General features: G+C 38.5%; 1 protein-coding gene across 5 annotated transcripts in view; it reads right to left on the bottom strand.

The window, feature by feature from the left end:
- PKNOX1 (PBX/knotted 1 homeobox 1) overlaps positions 1-15,319 on the bottom strand; it is a 39,056-nt gene that overhangs the window by 11,322 nt on the left and 12,415 nt on the right. For 4 of the 5 annotated variants that reach the window (XM_042033891.1, XM_042033909.1, XM_042033904.1 and 1 more), the window contains 4 exons: positions 12,488-12,589; positions 10,286-10,413; positions 8,985-9,156; positions 1,351-1,521 (listed from right to left, as the gene is read on the bottom strand). In XM_042033891.1, the coding sequence (XP_041889825.1) occupies positions 1,351-1,521; positions 8,985-9,156; positions 10,286-10,413; positions 12,488-12,538 (522 nt within the window). In that variant the 5' untranslated portion in view covers positions 12,539-12,589. The remainder of the gene's footprint in view (positions 1-1,350; positions 1,522-8,984; positions 9,157-10,285; positions 10,414-12,487; positions 12,590-15,319) is intronic. The other variant, XM_042033916.1, reaches the window with a different exon arrangement.

Here is a 15,319-nt window from a genome sequence, read left to right as displayed (position 1 = left end):
AAAATAAAACAATTAGTTGTTTACATTTTTAAAACTTTTCTTTTAAATGTAAGGAGATCAAGTATGCTTGTGTATTTTTATAATTTGTATTATGTATTTTTGGCTCTAAAATACATTTGGAGTTTACCTTCAAAGAGAAAGATACCTCATTATCTACATTAACTTCCTCATTATCACTAACCATTACCTTTGAAAACCCTCACAAAAAGCAACTGTTAGAAAAGATGCAAAACTATCTTGAGAAATTTTAGTTCTAGGTCTATAAAGAATAAGAGAAACAGTTTCCAAAGGCAAGAGGGAAAAAGGACAAATGAAATGACCCTTGATGCTCTTATTACAAGTATCAAAGCTTTAGAATTTTAGTTATTACCTTCATTCCTTCAATTTCAACATAATGCATTAAATATTCAATGTTTTATTCTGCTCAAGATAGCTCTTACTCAACTCTGAACATTTAACTCTTACACATTTCCTTAGTATGTATGAATAATCTCTCTTCATTGCAAATGCAAAATAGGTCCCTCTTTTCTCTACAGAAAACTCTAAGAGATATACAGAAAAACCCTTTTAAAAGCTGTTTTTGCCTGATTTTAGAATCTCCTTTCCACACTTCCAGACACCAAAACCTAAATAAGGAGTCCAGAAAGTGAAGTTTAAAAGTCATTTGGGCTTTTTTTAATACGGAGCATCAGACACATGAGTAATTCAGAGAAGGGCCATGCCCTAAGACTCGGGATCCAGGGGGTACTGGGGTGGCAGGGCTCATTCTGACAGCAAAAACCATCACCTATTAACTGCTGATAATTAACTGTGGTCCATTTAATACAGAAAATGCAATATTGTAAATTTAATCCGTCAGACTTTGTCTATTTATTCCAGAATATAGGTTGTGTATAAAATGTATCAGTCATCTCAATAGTTTAATGAAGGAGGCAGACTAAGGAGGCCTTAACAAGGAAAATTTTTCTTCTTTGTTTATTCTGTTTCCTAACCTCCTTCCAACAAAATAGCAAATCCAGGCTGTTCTGAATATCTCCACTTGCTGAACTGAGAGAAAATCATGAAAGGAAGACAGACAATAAAAAAATGACTCTGTGCTCTGGCACATTTCAACAAATTTGTCCATCAGGCAGTGGCACACAGGTGTGCACAAAAAGAACCCCCAGAAAACTAAGAAACAAAAAAAAAAACCCCAAACAAAAACCCAACTCTTTGTATTATTAGTAACTGATTTGAGAAAATACAGGAAACTGCAGAACCTCTGTTTGCAAACTGGCAGCAATACAAGTGTAGCTATAGGCTCCTAAGGAAATCTAAGCAAAAATCCACTGAACAGTACTTGAAACACACCTGAGATTGCACAGGTGAATAAGGACTTCCAGGCTCTCCACTTAGTAGAGTTTCACTGTTCATTTTTGTCTTCAGGCAGGCAATGTAACGACTACAGAAATCCTTGCAGAGTTCATTAACCTTTTCTAGCTCGAGCAGATGGATACGTAGAACTTGGATTGCTTTAACCATCTGAGGGAGAGAAAAAAAATTAGAACCAAAATAACTGTTCGTTAAAAAAGAAATATTTAATGTGAGATTTAAGCAAACACTACTTTCCAGTAACATCCAGATCACCCAATTAAAGCAGAGGTACTAATTGCTAGGTCCTGGAATGTGAAAGGAACACAAGTAAACTGCCACACAGGGAAAACAAAACAGGCAACAAAGTGATCTTTGTCACATGTGACACATCAGGAAGACAGAGCAGTTCAGGTGTCACAGGGCACAGGATGAGCCTGGACGTTCATGTGGTCTTTAACCCCCTCGTACAACTCTGGGTCACAGACCACACAAGACTGGAAGTGATGGAAAGCAATCCCATCCACACAAATTATCTGGAAAGCAGGGCTGGGACAGGCTTGGCCAGCAGCGGTTCTCTTGAGATCTATAAATCAGAACTACCAGGTTCAGCTGCATGTTACACCCTGACACAAGGAAACCAGAAAGGTACAGATGAGTTTGACATACAGTGAGAAAGAAGACTCTCCTGTGATTAAGCATAAATTTGTCACACAGATTGTTAGGGAGGATGAAAGCTTTTATTTTTCCATAAAATTAGAATTAAGAGGTCCCAAATTTAGTCACACTGTTCACCAAAGCTTAAAGTAATCAAACAGTTCTTCAGTGCTACAGCTTTTAAGTTCCTCTGTGATTGTATGTGAAAGATGAACAACTCTCAGGTAAAAATCTTGTAAGAACTTCCAGGTGAGGAGACTGATTCTGAAATACAAAACATTAAATACAAAGCACTAAACCAAATTTAAAACCCCCCCATGTTTAAATGGAAATCCAAGTACAGGAGATATGTGTGTGAGGAGAATACTTGCCATGCTTCGTGTGAGAAAAACACTGTAAGCCCGGATAACCAATGGCATTACATACTGCATAAAAATAGCTTAGATGACTGTAAGGGTCATGGCAGAACATCAGAAGCTAAAACCAAATCCAGATGGTCTAAAAGCAGTAGGAAATCCAGGACATTCAAATATGTACACAACACACCAGCAAAGTAATTATTTTTTATACAACATGCCACCCCCAACATTTCTGTGCTGTGCTGGATCTCTGAGATAAATATCCTTCAGTTTTATGAAACCGAACAATTGTCATTTTGAAGCATAGTGCAGAGCTTGATTTTATAATTATTTGGAAAAACCTGTCCTATACAAGGGGTTATTTACCTGGGCAGACCATTGAACCCAGTGAACAGAAATGATACCTTCCAAACTAAGCTACCCATTACTTCCAACTCTAGAAGCCAACTGGGAGCTGAAGATGCCTTTGCTCAAGTCACCCAAAGGAGATCAAGGCAGGAAAACTTTTGGGCGTGCTCCCCTCTCCACCACAACACTTTATCTTTCACTGAGACACATCTTTTCCTTGTTTTTTCAGCAGAAGATACTCCAGTTCTAGGACACCCACTCAGTGTAGACTATTGTGTGTTAAAACAAACAAGATGAAAAAAAATTAAGAAATTAAGTGATTAAAAAGAAAAAAAAAAAAGGAAATTGTGCTTCTTCTCAGGGCCAGAAAGGAAAAAAACTCCCATACATCTTTCAAAAAAGAGCTGCAGAAAAACCTGAGCTGTAGATTTGAGGGAGTTGATCCAAATGAATATCTGGTAACTCTTTTGACCTATGACACTGAAAGGCTTTGAAACACTAAGAGCAATGACCCAGCACTGAGACACAAACCAGAGATCTAACCCAGCCCAGGTTGCTGTTTAAACAGTGCTTAAGCACCTTTAAACACAGCAAAGTTAAAGCATGCAAATTTAAATAAATTTTAACATTAAACAAAGCTCATCTGTGTTTCAAGAAATTCTGTCTCTGTTTCAGAGACAAAAGAGCTTGAAATAGAAAATTCTTCATGTGTGACAATCAACAAATTGCACATAATATTAGTGAATGCTTTAAACATTCAGTTAAAACTGAGGTAACAAAATATGCTTTTGGACACATAATATTTGACCAGGCTAGAGATTAGTTTATTTTTGCTTAGTCAAGAGAGTTGGGGTTTCTTAAACATTAGCCATATATGTATTATTTATTTATCAGCATGTACTTGGAGGAAAAATGAAAGTCCTTTCTTCAGCTTAGACTCAGTTTAAAATTGATGGTTGGTACTTGAGATGAAAATTGAATTAAAGTCAAAATTAACCACAAACCCAGAGTCAGTAACACTACCCAGGTTTCTGCAGAGCTCCTCTCCATCACACTACTCCTGCAGGAAGCTGTGCTACTGCGGTTAGGAGGAAAGCAAAACTTTGTAAATATGCCATGCCTGTCACCAGGACTTATTGACTCATTTACAGCTACATTAACCGTGGCCATATGGCTGCTGCTCTCTTGCAGCATGGGTGAACTGAACTTAATGTTAGCAGAAGTTCACTTTTTCCTTAAAACTACAAAAATCAAGAACTCCTGATAAAATCACCCATGCTGGACAAAAGTGAGACAAAGAAATGTTTTCAGACAGGCCACAACAGCAGTAATATTTCATTATTCAGTGCTGCTGCATAGAATATGCCACGGAATAATGTATTTTTATAACCAAATTGATTTAGTCTTTTCAGCTGTCTAAATAAACCTGGAGTATAATTTCAGAGAAATGCACAAAGATGAAGTAACCATGAGATTTGTGTATATTCACAGAATCCTAGAATGGTTTGGGTTGGACAGGACCTTAAAGATCATCCTGTTCCAACCCCTGCCATGGGCAAGGATACCTTCCACTAGTGTTGCAATTGTTTTAAGTAAAGATAATGGTAAACTACTGAGCAGAGAAAGAAAAGTTACTGAAAAACTTCCAGTTCTTGCTATCCAGAGCCTATTCATATATAAGTATGTCTCCAAATTTAAGAAATGGTATCTTTAACCCTAAATATGCTTCAGATTGTGGCTGTGTCCTGCCTTCAGTGCCTCAAGCCCGTGGTGCAAAGGCACAGACACAGCGTGCACTGCCTTGGTCATGATCCCCAGCTCACCTTTGCTGATGTGAAACACAGAGTCACAGTTTTTTATGGATTTCAGACCACACAGCAACTACATATGTGGGCAACATACACGAAAGAATCTCCATATACTGACACATAATCTTCTCATGCAAACAACTCTTTTCATTTTCAAAAAGCCCAATTAAAAGATGTACATTCACAGCTCACCTACCTCCCTGACCCAAATCCTCCTGGGACAACTTAGATTTTCAGGGGAAGAACACAAACTCTGTGTTTGTGCTTCTTTTGCTTTTGTTTGTTTTGCTTTGATAACCTCTCTCCTCTATTTTGAGTCCCCAGCTATGAGACATAGATAGAAAAGGTATAGCTAGACGTTTATGGGACAGTTCTGCAAATTAAACAGCAAAAGCACTATTCAGAAAGGCTTGTTCAGTCAATATTCAAATGACATCAGCTGACTTCACCACTACAATTCTTCCTGACACAACTAAAAATTCAATAGAATTGAGAAGAGGGTACTGAACCAAAAATCCTTACCCCAAATGAAACAAAAAACTCGGGGGGTCTTCAAAAAAGGCAGTTTCCTGTTCAACTACAGAAGGCAGAGTATATTTAACAGTCCTTTTTTTGTATTGTGTCTAGACTTGACAAAGCCATAATGTGGGGAAATTTAAAAAATCCACGCATATGTGGGAAAAGTTTACTCTGAACAGAAGCAACACCAGAGGCAGGAACCACCCTGAGGCAATGTGGTATTTCTGCAGCGTCTGGGTTAGCAGTGAGCAACAAAAAAGTGTAAAGCAATGAATGTCTTAAAACATAAAATAATCTGTGAAAGGTCTAAAAAAACTCTCTGCAAGCACTCATGCTGAACAACTTCTCAGACATGGAGGAATCTGTGTATGTCCTATGCACAAAAGGAGACTAATGGAGAACAAAGAGCAGCTGGTGCCTTTTCAATCCAGGATCTGTTTTATCTGTGAAAATGAGGCAGAGATAGCAAAGGGTAAGGGGCAAAGGGTGTGGAGCTCCGACAGATGACACTCCATGTCATGTGGATACAGCTGAGCACACTTCCAGAAAGCATGTGCACTTCAGAACCTCTGGCAGCAATACAGACCACCAAAATCTGGTTATTGACAGCAAACACATGTCTTCTGACACTGATGCTTGATGTAAGGATTAAGGGGGATGTAAAGAACATTCCAAGATGGTATGGAGGAAGTTAGATCTCTAGGAAAGCACATTTCCAATGTAGTAAGAACATGAGCACAACCTTCAGCTTCCACTTCCTTCCCACAGGATTTGAAAACAGGAGCTCTGCAGCACAGAATCACAGGGTCATCCCGGAGCACATGGCACAGGATTGCACCCAGCCTTGGGAAAGACACTGCAGAAGTAAAAGGCCTGGTAACAACTCTCCTGGATTGACCACGACCCTTTGCCCTGCTGCTTCAAGATCACCAACTGATGCTGTTGGAGAGCTTAACTGGGAAGAACAGAACCTCTAGAACAGAATCCCTCCATGCAGATAGTAACAAGGGTTTGAAACCTGGCTTACAAGCCAGGCTTAGCAATATCCTTAAAGTTAAGTTTCAGGTGGATGCTACCTGCATTTCCCAGTGCTGAAATCCTTTTTAATACTAATGCAGGAAGCCACCAATTAATTCAGAATGGGAATTATAATACCAAAGTAACGAGATAATCTAGACCATAGCTTAGTAAGAGCTATACAAATTGGAGCAAGCATCCACTGCTCTTAATGAGCTTCCTTTCTGGTCAAACTGATCTAATGCCTGTGCCACCCAGATTAACATTCTATGGTTCTCTGGATGAACTCCAAACTCCTCTTGTGGAGTATTCAAGATGTTTCAAGTGAGTGAGTGCACAATGTGGAACATTGCCAGGACTGTAAGTGACTCTACAATCACTATCTATGACCCTTCATAATTTCTGTTATCTAGTTAATTAGCCCACAGGCAGCATGGAATTACATTCTGCTGTTTTGGAGCTGTCAGTTGAAGCTCTGTCACAGAAATTGCAGTCTGGTTGAGTTCTACTTCCCAAAGAGGTAAAAGGAAAAAAAATGAAGCAGCTGACCAATTTCCTTAGTGTAGCAGGCCTGTGACTCTCAGATAGGACTTGAATTTGGCTCTTTGGAATGTTGTGATGCTCAATTCATCTCAGTTTAGCTCTGGCTCCAAGTTGATCCTACTGAGCGAGCATTTACACCTTATTTGTTTGACTCTGCTCCACCCTCTAGCCCAGTCTAATTATCAGTTTTAACAGCTTCTCCTTTCAGATGAACGGCTGAATTAACATTGGAGTTAAAAAGGGAAGGACAGCAAGAGCAGAAGATGTAACAAAGGTGCACAATAGTGTTTCTCTCTACTAAAGAGAGACTTTTTATCGCTATAAAAAAAAATGTATGTGACAGAAGGCAGAAAAAATTGCCCATCTACAGTCTCCCCTGAGGCAAGCACCAGTATTTCAAGCAGAAAAAGAGACTGAAAGCCATGCTAGCCACTTCACAACCTGATAGAAACTTGTGCTCCCTGCCCCAGACAAAACGAAGAGCCTGTAGGAACTCAGCTGTTCAGAGCTCCCAGCCTCCAGGACAGGCAGAGGACACGCTGCACTCAGGTTTCACTTGGTATCCAGTAGCAGAAAGTCACAGCTAACAATATGGCCACAGGACAGGAGTTCAATGCCAAAGACTTTTGATTTTGCAACGTGGTTCCACTTTAAGCTGCTACTGACCTCAGCAGCCACGGAATCCAGGACATAAACAAATACCTCCTCACCCACCTCAAGCAAAACCAGCCAGATTTGTGCAGCCCATCGGCAAAGGGAAAGGCCACATGAACCAAGAGACTTTGTCACTAAAACCACAAACAGGTCAACGACAGGAAGGACTATCTGAACACACCAAGCCCAACTACAACCAAAGCAAGCTGGATCTGAGAGAATGTTTATGCATGACCAAAAGCAAGGGAACAGGCCAAGGCAAGCAGGATCTTTGGGAAACCAATCTTTGGAGGCTCACAGAAACCACAGAATAGCTGAGGTTGGAAGGGGGACCTCTGGAGATTGTTTCATCCAACCCTCCTGCTCAGAGCAAGGTCAGCTAGGGCAGGTTCCTCAGGGCCATGTCCAGCTGAGTTTGACTGTGTCCAAGGATGGAGATTCCACAACTCTCTGGGCAGTATTCAGTCACCCTCACAGTAAAAAGCTTTAATGGAACTTCCTGTGTATCAATTTATGCCCATTTCCTATTGCCCTTTTACTGGGCACCACTGGGAAGAGTCAGTCTGTCTTTTTATTCCCCTGTTAGTACTTGGCATTTCCCTTTGCTGAATTCCAGGAGATTCCCATTCTTCTGCTTCTCCAAAAGCAACGAAGTACCTCTGAACAGTGGCAGAGCCACTTGTGGGTCAGCTCCTCCTCCCAGTTCTACAACACCTGCAAACTTGCTGAGGGTTCATTCTGCCCCATCACCCCAGTCACTAATGGAGATGTTAAACAGCTCTGGTTCCACAACCAGTCCCTGGAGAACAGCGCTTCTGAGTAGCCCTCAACTGGACTTCATGCTGCTGACCAGAATCCCTTGAGCCCAGGGGTTCACCCAGTTTTCAGTCCATCTCACTGCTCATTTCTCCTGTCCATGTCTTACCAGTCTGTCTATGAGAACATTGTAAGAGACATCCAAAGTCAAGATAAAGCACAACCACTGCTCTTTCCTCACCCACTGAGCCACAGCTACTACATTCCAACTACTAGATTTCAGCTGTGCTTCTGAAAGGAAACTGTGATTAGAGAGAGACAGGAAAACAGTGGTTTTGTGTTGAATTCAGAGAGTTACAAATTAAGAAAATAACCTGAGGCTTAGCAAGTCAGCAGACCTGCTTCATGCAGAACAGAACTAACTCTCATTTTTGAGTAAAATATTGAAGGCAAGTATATTCGAAATGGGGATATCAAAGGAAGGACTTCCAAAAGGCCTAAAAGAGTCAATGACATGAAAGAAAAAAATTGTATATGTTAAAGACTTTCTAAGCTCATCTTATAACAACTCTCACATTAACTAAGTGAACCATGATTTAAATAAAATTGGAAAAAAATTTACATCAATTACATGTTTTCGATAAATATGTTAAACACCCAACACTCTAAAATTAATTTGCAGAGTCAATCTGGCTATGGAAAGGATTTGTTTCTTTTTGTCTCTAATACATTCATGTCAGCCAGCTGAGAATAGGAAACAACTGTGAAGAGCCTGGTGTAAATTTACAGATAAAAGGGAAAAGGGCGTCAGAAGAAATTGAAAAAAATATTTTTAAGCATTAATATAAGGAAGAATCTCTCACAGGCAGAAAAGTATGAGGAGAAACTATGAGAACCAGTTGAGATCAGAAATTAGGAAGAAGCTGCAAATGTGATGATTGTTTCAGAAATGAAACAAACAGCTAATACTTACCAAATTATCCGTTTCTGGATCTTCACAGAAAAAAGGTTTTCCTTCTTTCTCCTGCTTCCTTACAAAGTTTTCGATATCTACATCAAAGCTGGCAGAAGTTGTGCCTTCTGAGCCTTGTGTAGATTGTTCACATTTTTCAAATAATAGTGCTAACAAGGGAAATAGTGGGTGCCTAGAAAAAAAAAGTTTAAATACATGAATAAGTATTTTCACTTATGTGAAAATTAAGACATCTAGCTCAGAAAAGCTCACAGTTACTCATGGGTGTGACAAGTTCTGGAAGAGACTGCATATAACACCACTGGCTAGAGCAAAATAAGATAGGAGTTTATTTTCATTTTGATTTACCACACTCCAGAGGCAAATACAGCAGTAAAATACATATATATTTAATTAAAGAGAACAATCAAAAGCAAAAAAGCTCTGACTGTTTAATTCACTGTAATTGAGTGGCATTGAGATAGATTAATACAGTGCACTAGAAACGAGATTTAGGACTTACAAATAGGATGAATGCAGATTTAAATGAAGCCTGCTAAAATTCATTTATTCTTTAATGTAAGCCATACTTATACATCATGAAATAACTTTAAAAAATTGAGAAGAGTATTCAGGCTGAGCTCAGAAGCCTCCTGTGAAATCATGCTCTGAGGAGAAGATGATGTAGTTAGCACAAGTCTGTAAATGAATGGATACATCCTTCTGCCTCAGGTTGGGAATTTTTGGTGTTTTGTTTGGCTTCTTCCCTTTTTTTTCCCCTTTAACCTGAAAACCAGTAATAATTCTGTCTTTATAAAGTAGTTAAACTGAAAGAACACCCAACCCCATCAAACCTGAGCAAACTGCTTAGCACAGCACTTAACACTGAAAAGTCTCAAATTAGTGTGTTCATACATCAATATTTAATCCATTTTGAGCTAATTACTGGGGAATAGATTGTTATCCCTAAAGAAAAAGGAGTAAAGATTGACCTAATTACAATAAAAGTAAAAACTTGTATTAAAGATAAAAGCTACAATATGACAAATAGGGACCACAGTTTAAAGTCTAAGTAGCTTGCTAAATTTTGCAGCCACCCTTTAAAACTCTGCTGAAATTGAAGAATCCCACCACCTCAGGAGGTTTTTCCTTGGCTGATGACTGACAGTGAAGACTTTTTGATCTCCTTCTTTCCCTACAAACTACAGACACAGCCAAGAAATCACCTGATTTTAAGCTACTTATTATTTCTTTATTAAAAAAAATAAATCCTCTACCCTATCCTTTACCCTTCAAAACACAGAACACGAGTCCATCACTACCTGTAAATGGCCTGCTTGTCTGCATCCATTGGAGTCTGAGATTCTACAGGGGCAGGACTCACCCCTTCGGCATCAGTTTCAGAGCAGTTGGGATCTTGTTCAGTTTTTAACTCTGTTACCACTTGCATCTGTAGAAAAAAGGGTAAGTTCTAAGTAAATCTGTAGCCCTGACGTAAAATAAGGGTACTGTGTTCTAAGGGAAGAGCAGTGCAAAGGGCTCCTAAATTGCCAGAAGGTTGGTGTGACTTGGCAGTGACTCAAGAAGTTGTAGCAGTAACAAAACCCATCTTTTAATCCCTGACACTTTTTGATGGATAAAGGTCACTTGAAGTTTTAGCATTTGGCTTTAAAATGGGAATGACAGATATTAGCAAATTGTTAAAGCATTTTGTTTCTGCAGTGGCTGTTTTTGGAACAGCCTACAGTACACTGCTCCAAGAAGTTTATGGGAATGTCTGCATAAAAATCCTTTAGGATGAAAGCAATGTAAAGAAATTTATCCTCTTAAGTTTTCTTTCTTATTTCTTACTGTGCCTTGTATCAGGATACTGAGGAAAAGGATCTTCTTGGGTTTTCCGCCCATTAAAATGCACATTTTCTTAAAAAGATCTGAAATATTCTGTGTCCCTCAAGTCCTTCAATTATAGAAGCATAATCTCCCATGACCTTTAGCACTCCATTTTACATACTGTAATGACCAAGTATTTTAGGACTATCAAACTACATGAAAACAGCAGTAACTCCTTCTACACATCCATTTACCACACATTTATACCATGGAAAAGCAACACAGAGCCACAGCTTCACCTGACCACCTCCTAAATTGCATTAGGAGGCTGGGTATACCTTTGGGGTGCTTTGAAGGTGCTGAAAGTGGTTTTTCCATCACCTCCAGCTACATACCTTTTGGACTAAAGGTCTTACAGGAACCCGAACTGTGAAAGTCACAGTTTCCACCCCTCAGCCTAAACTCTGGTTTTCTCCCGTTTGAGCATCTGCACAAAGACATGAAACCACTGCAATCTTTTCTCTTACTTCTCTTTTATCTCAAGTAGAGGACAGATGCTGTTCTAGGTATCTCCAGGCAGCCAGAACTGACAGCTGCAGAGAGGAAGGCCTCCTGAAACTATTAGAGAACCTGACTTTAACAGAATTTAATTTATTTCCACACAACAGGAACAGAAAATTTTTTACTATTCTGAACACAGTCTGGAAGAACCAAAAGGTTTGTGCTGTATTACCTGCTGGGGCCAAGCCACCTCCTAGCAAAGTCAGAAACTGAGAAAATCCAGCATCTCTCACCCAACAGAGCAGCCTGCCTTGCAAAGAGCTCCCTCAGCAAGCAAAAATGATTTTCAAGCCAGAATGCTTGCAAAAAAAAGAAGATGCAACTAATGGACTCATTTCTTGGCTAATGACAGGAAGGAGGAGCAAATTAGGGGATGACTCAGACAAGTGATTATAAATGTTGGCCATACATCTGCAGAGTTCTGTTAGGGTTCTATCTCCCTAGGAGGAGGAAAAACCTCACTTAAAACTTCAAGTTTTTTTCTGTGGGCCATTTCCAAACTAGAAAAACAGCAGGCACCCAAACTACCTGTCTACCTTGGACACCAAGAGCTTGAAATAAGCAACAAACAGGAAGAAAAAGCTCTCTCCCAGTCTGTTATTTAGAAAAATACATATTTGACTTTCACTGCCACAGGATGGTATGTATTTGCTGGGGGAATAAAGTCAAATATGTAAGGTAGGTAAGAGGAGAGAGAGAAATCACAATTGCAATAAAAGAAAGAAACAATACAACTAAAAATCAAAAATCTGACTGCGTTCAGATTAACATTTTATAAGAGATGTAGAAGGCTGCTGGTTTTCTTCTGACTGTTCCCTGTTGTTGCCATCTGCTGACAGAAGTACTTGTATTTATTGCTCAGGGCTGACACAGAGTAACAGAAAAATGGGTCTTCAGAGTACAGGTCACCTCATGACTTGTCTCCAGTTAACAACATTTTAATTTGGCAATTTAAAGTGTACAAATGCACAGCCTGTTGTACAAAAAAAAGAAACATCATGACCAGACATAACAGGAGTATGTTTCATTATTCCAGCTTAAACAATGCCAAAGCAGGCACTAAGGACAAAGTCACTATTTTTTTTCTTCCTCCTAACTGTATTTAGCTCCTAGAGAAATGAAAACACACCTACCTGTTGTCCATCTTGATAGTTGTCTATACTTAATGTCTGTGTTGCCATCATGGTTATTAAGACATTAATTATGTCAAATCATCATAAGTGTGAACAAATATTCTTTAAAGAAAAAAAAAATAATCAGTTACAGAAGTGGCCACTTAGAATCCAGTTCTAAATGATGAAGAAAAGATAAAGGTAAAATTTAAGACTTATGCACACCTCTCGGAGAGTTTATTGGTAACAATGGCCAAGTGCACATTCAAACAACAAAAAATTCAGTTTGGAACTATAACAGGTTTCATTAGCAGAAAGTTCATAGCATATTTTTATATTTTAAAGTAAAAATTTTAATAAGAGGCTGAGGTTCTTTTACACTCACAAACTTCAAGTAAACTTTAGCACTTATTTCTGCACTACTTAACGGACATTCTAAGATAAAACATGAAATCTAGAAACAGGCAGGGTTATGTTTCCGTGTTTTGAAAAGGCTACCAACCCACTGAGCATTGCTGAAATAATAATAGTTAAAATGATGAACCAAATGCAAAGTGTTAAGGAATACCCTGTTCACTTATGAGTGTGAATCCCATATTCTAAAGTAGGACCTGAAACTACTTTCAGAGACCCAAGGCTCAAATCACTTCTGACACCAGGAATTTGCCATCCAAGCCATTTAGGGTTCAACAAAGAATGGGACAATATCTAATAATATCTTAGATAATAACAATATCTAAATAATTTTAAGCAATTGGGCCCACGTGATTATAAAGTTTCAAAAGCGACAAAAGAATTCAGAAGTCTCAATTTCAGAGACACTTGATACTTTGGGAAATACTAATTACAACAGGATTTAAACACAAGTATGTGTTATGCATCATGTTACTCCCTCTAGGCATTAGCTGGAGTTTGATGCCCAGATGAGTTAAACATTTTTAAGTTAAGACACACAGTAATTAAAAAAAAATAAATTAGCAAAGCACCACCATCAGATAGTGTGCACCCATCAAATTACTACTTCACATTTCATTTTCTTGTCAGATTTGCAGCCATTACAACTGAAATCACATAGCTCATTAAGCTATTACCAGTAACTATTAACAGAGAAGTCAATTTTCCTTGACACATAGGCGTCCTAATGTTTAACTACTATTAAAAAAAAAATCCATATTAAAAAAGAAGTCACAGCTTATGTCTTGAAAAAGATTACATCCAGATAGTAATTCCAGGTTTTCTGCTCTTTTCCACTTATGTCAGTATTGAAAAAACTAAGTTTTAAAATTTTCACCAGTTTAAGATCTGAAACAGAGTAATTTTTTTTTTTTTGTAATGTGTTCCATCACTACAAATTTTTCAATTATTTTTAAGTCCTTCCCTTACTATTCTATACTACTACTGCATATGACCATTTTTAAGAGCAGTTTTTACATTTCTGGATATCTTCCCCTACAGATTATAATAGTCTCAAGTGAGTGTTTCATTTTGGAAACACAGGACAAATTTCAAGGTTCCCTTCTTTGATAACAGTTTCAGGCACAGAGACAAACCAAACTCCTCAGGAGAAACCTCAAAAAGCCTTACTTTGCATCAAATTCACTCACTGTAATTCCTACGTATGAGTGCAGTGTTTAAAATCTTTTTTTAAACAGCTTCAAAGACCAGAGAAGTTCACCAGGATGATGTAAGCATGGCTTCCTCTACGAACTAGGTTATATCTGTTTTTACAGAATATCAGTATTCTTTCTTTGAAACTCCAAAAACGTTTCTGATTCCTCCACGAAAGTTAAAAATACAAAGGGAAGAACATAAGTGCACTCACTGGTACAAGTACTTCAGATTTAAAAATCTTTTTTACAGTTATGAATCACTTAGTGTTAAAAGTTAAATCAGCATTAGCCACAATAAGTGAGATACCTCTCAAAATACTTTAAGGGAACACATTCTAAAACATGAGCCCTGTAAGCATTTGCCTTATGTTTAAACATTTATTTTCTTTCATAAATGGCAGCTGACAGCCAGGGCAAGTGTCTGTCTCTATTGATAGACTGAACAGGCACATAGAAAATGCTGCTTTTCTTCCTTCTCAAAAGACTTGTATTTAATTTATGACTGTGACATCGAAAGCATGGACCAGACTATCTTCAAAATAAAAGCAGAATAGTTGAAAACAATCAACAAAGAAAGAGCAAACACTATTTAATGATTATTTCAAAGCTGAGTAAGTTCCACACAAAACACTGCTAAAGAAAGAAACTGGCTGTGGGGGAAAGATGAAATTCTTAGGCAAAAATGAGAAAATAAAAAGTAAAACAGTTGTAGAAGAAGAAGAAGAAGGTCTTAGAGTTCACAGGGATGTGAGATCATGTTAGTGGCATGAAGAAAAACCTGGAGAGGGAGGCCAGAGAGATAATACATGTAAACTAGTAAAGACAGTAGGACATGGCAAGAATTTCTGGAGAACAAGACAAGCTGGACCAACCCCTCCTTCCAAATTTCCATAAGGAAGAGATGATCCACATCTGGAAGGCCCTCAGGCCACACAAAAGAAGAAAGGAGGTGCACAGCTTTGAGCTAGATCCATAGATTATTTCATCTAGAAGGACTTTTGCCCTATTTTATCCCAGGGGAATGACTGAGAGGATTCTACATGGGTATATCCTTTATTTCCCACAAGAGCTTCCCCTCTGACTTATAATTACAGTAGAAAAAGATTAAGCTATTAGGCAAGATAGGAACTGATGAGATTTAGTGAAGACAACCACCGCAAATCAAGAAGAACAAATTGAGCTAATCACACACTTCAGTTGAGGGAATTAACTGAGGAATTACTTCGGTTCACTAAAAAGAAAC

This window comes from Corvus kubaryi, unplaced genomic scaffold, assembly GCF_017639235.1.
Source record: "Corvus kubaryi isolate FWS band 111438036 unplaced genomic scaffold, C.kubaryi_AGA036_p1.0 133, whole genome shotgun sequence".
In the NCBI taxonomy this organism is placed as follows: domain Eukaryota; kingdom Metazoa; phylum Chordata; class Aves; order Passeriformes; family Corvidae; genus Corvus; species Corvus kubaryi.
Note: the sequence above shows the minus strand (reverse complement) of the source record. Positions and strands in the feature narration are given on the sequence as shown.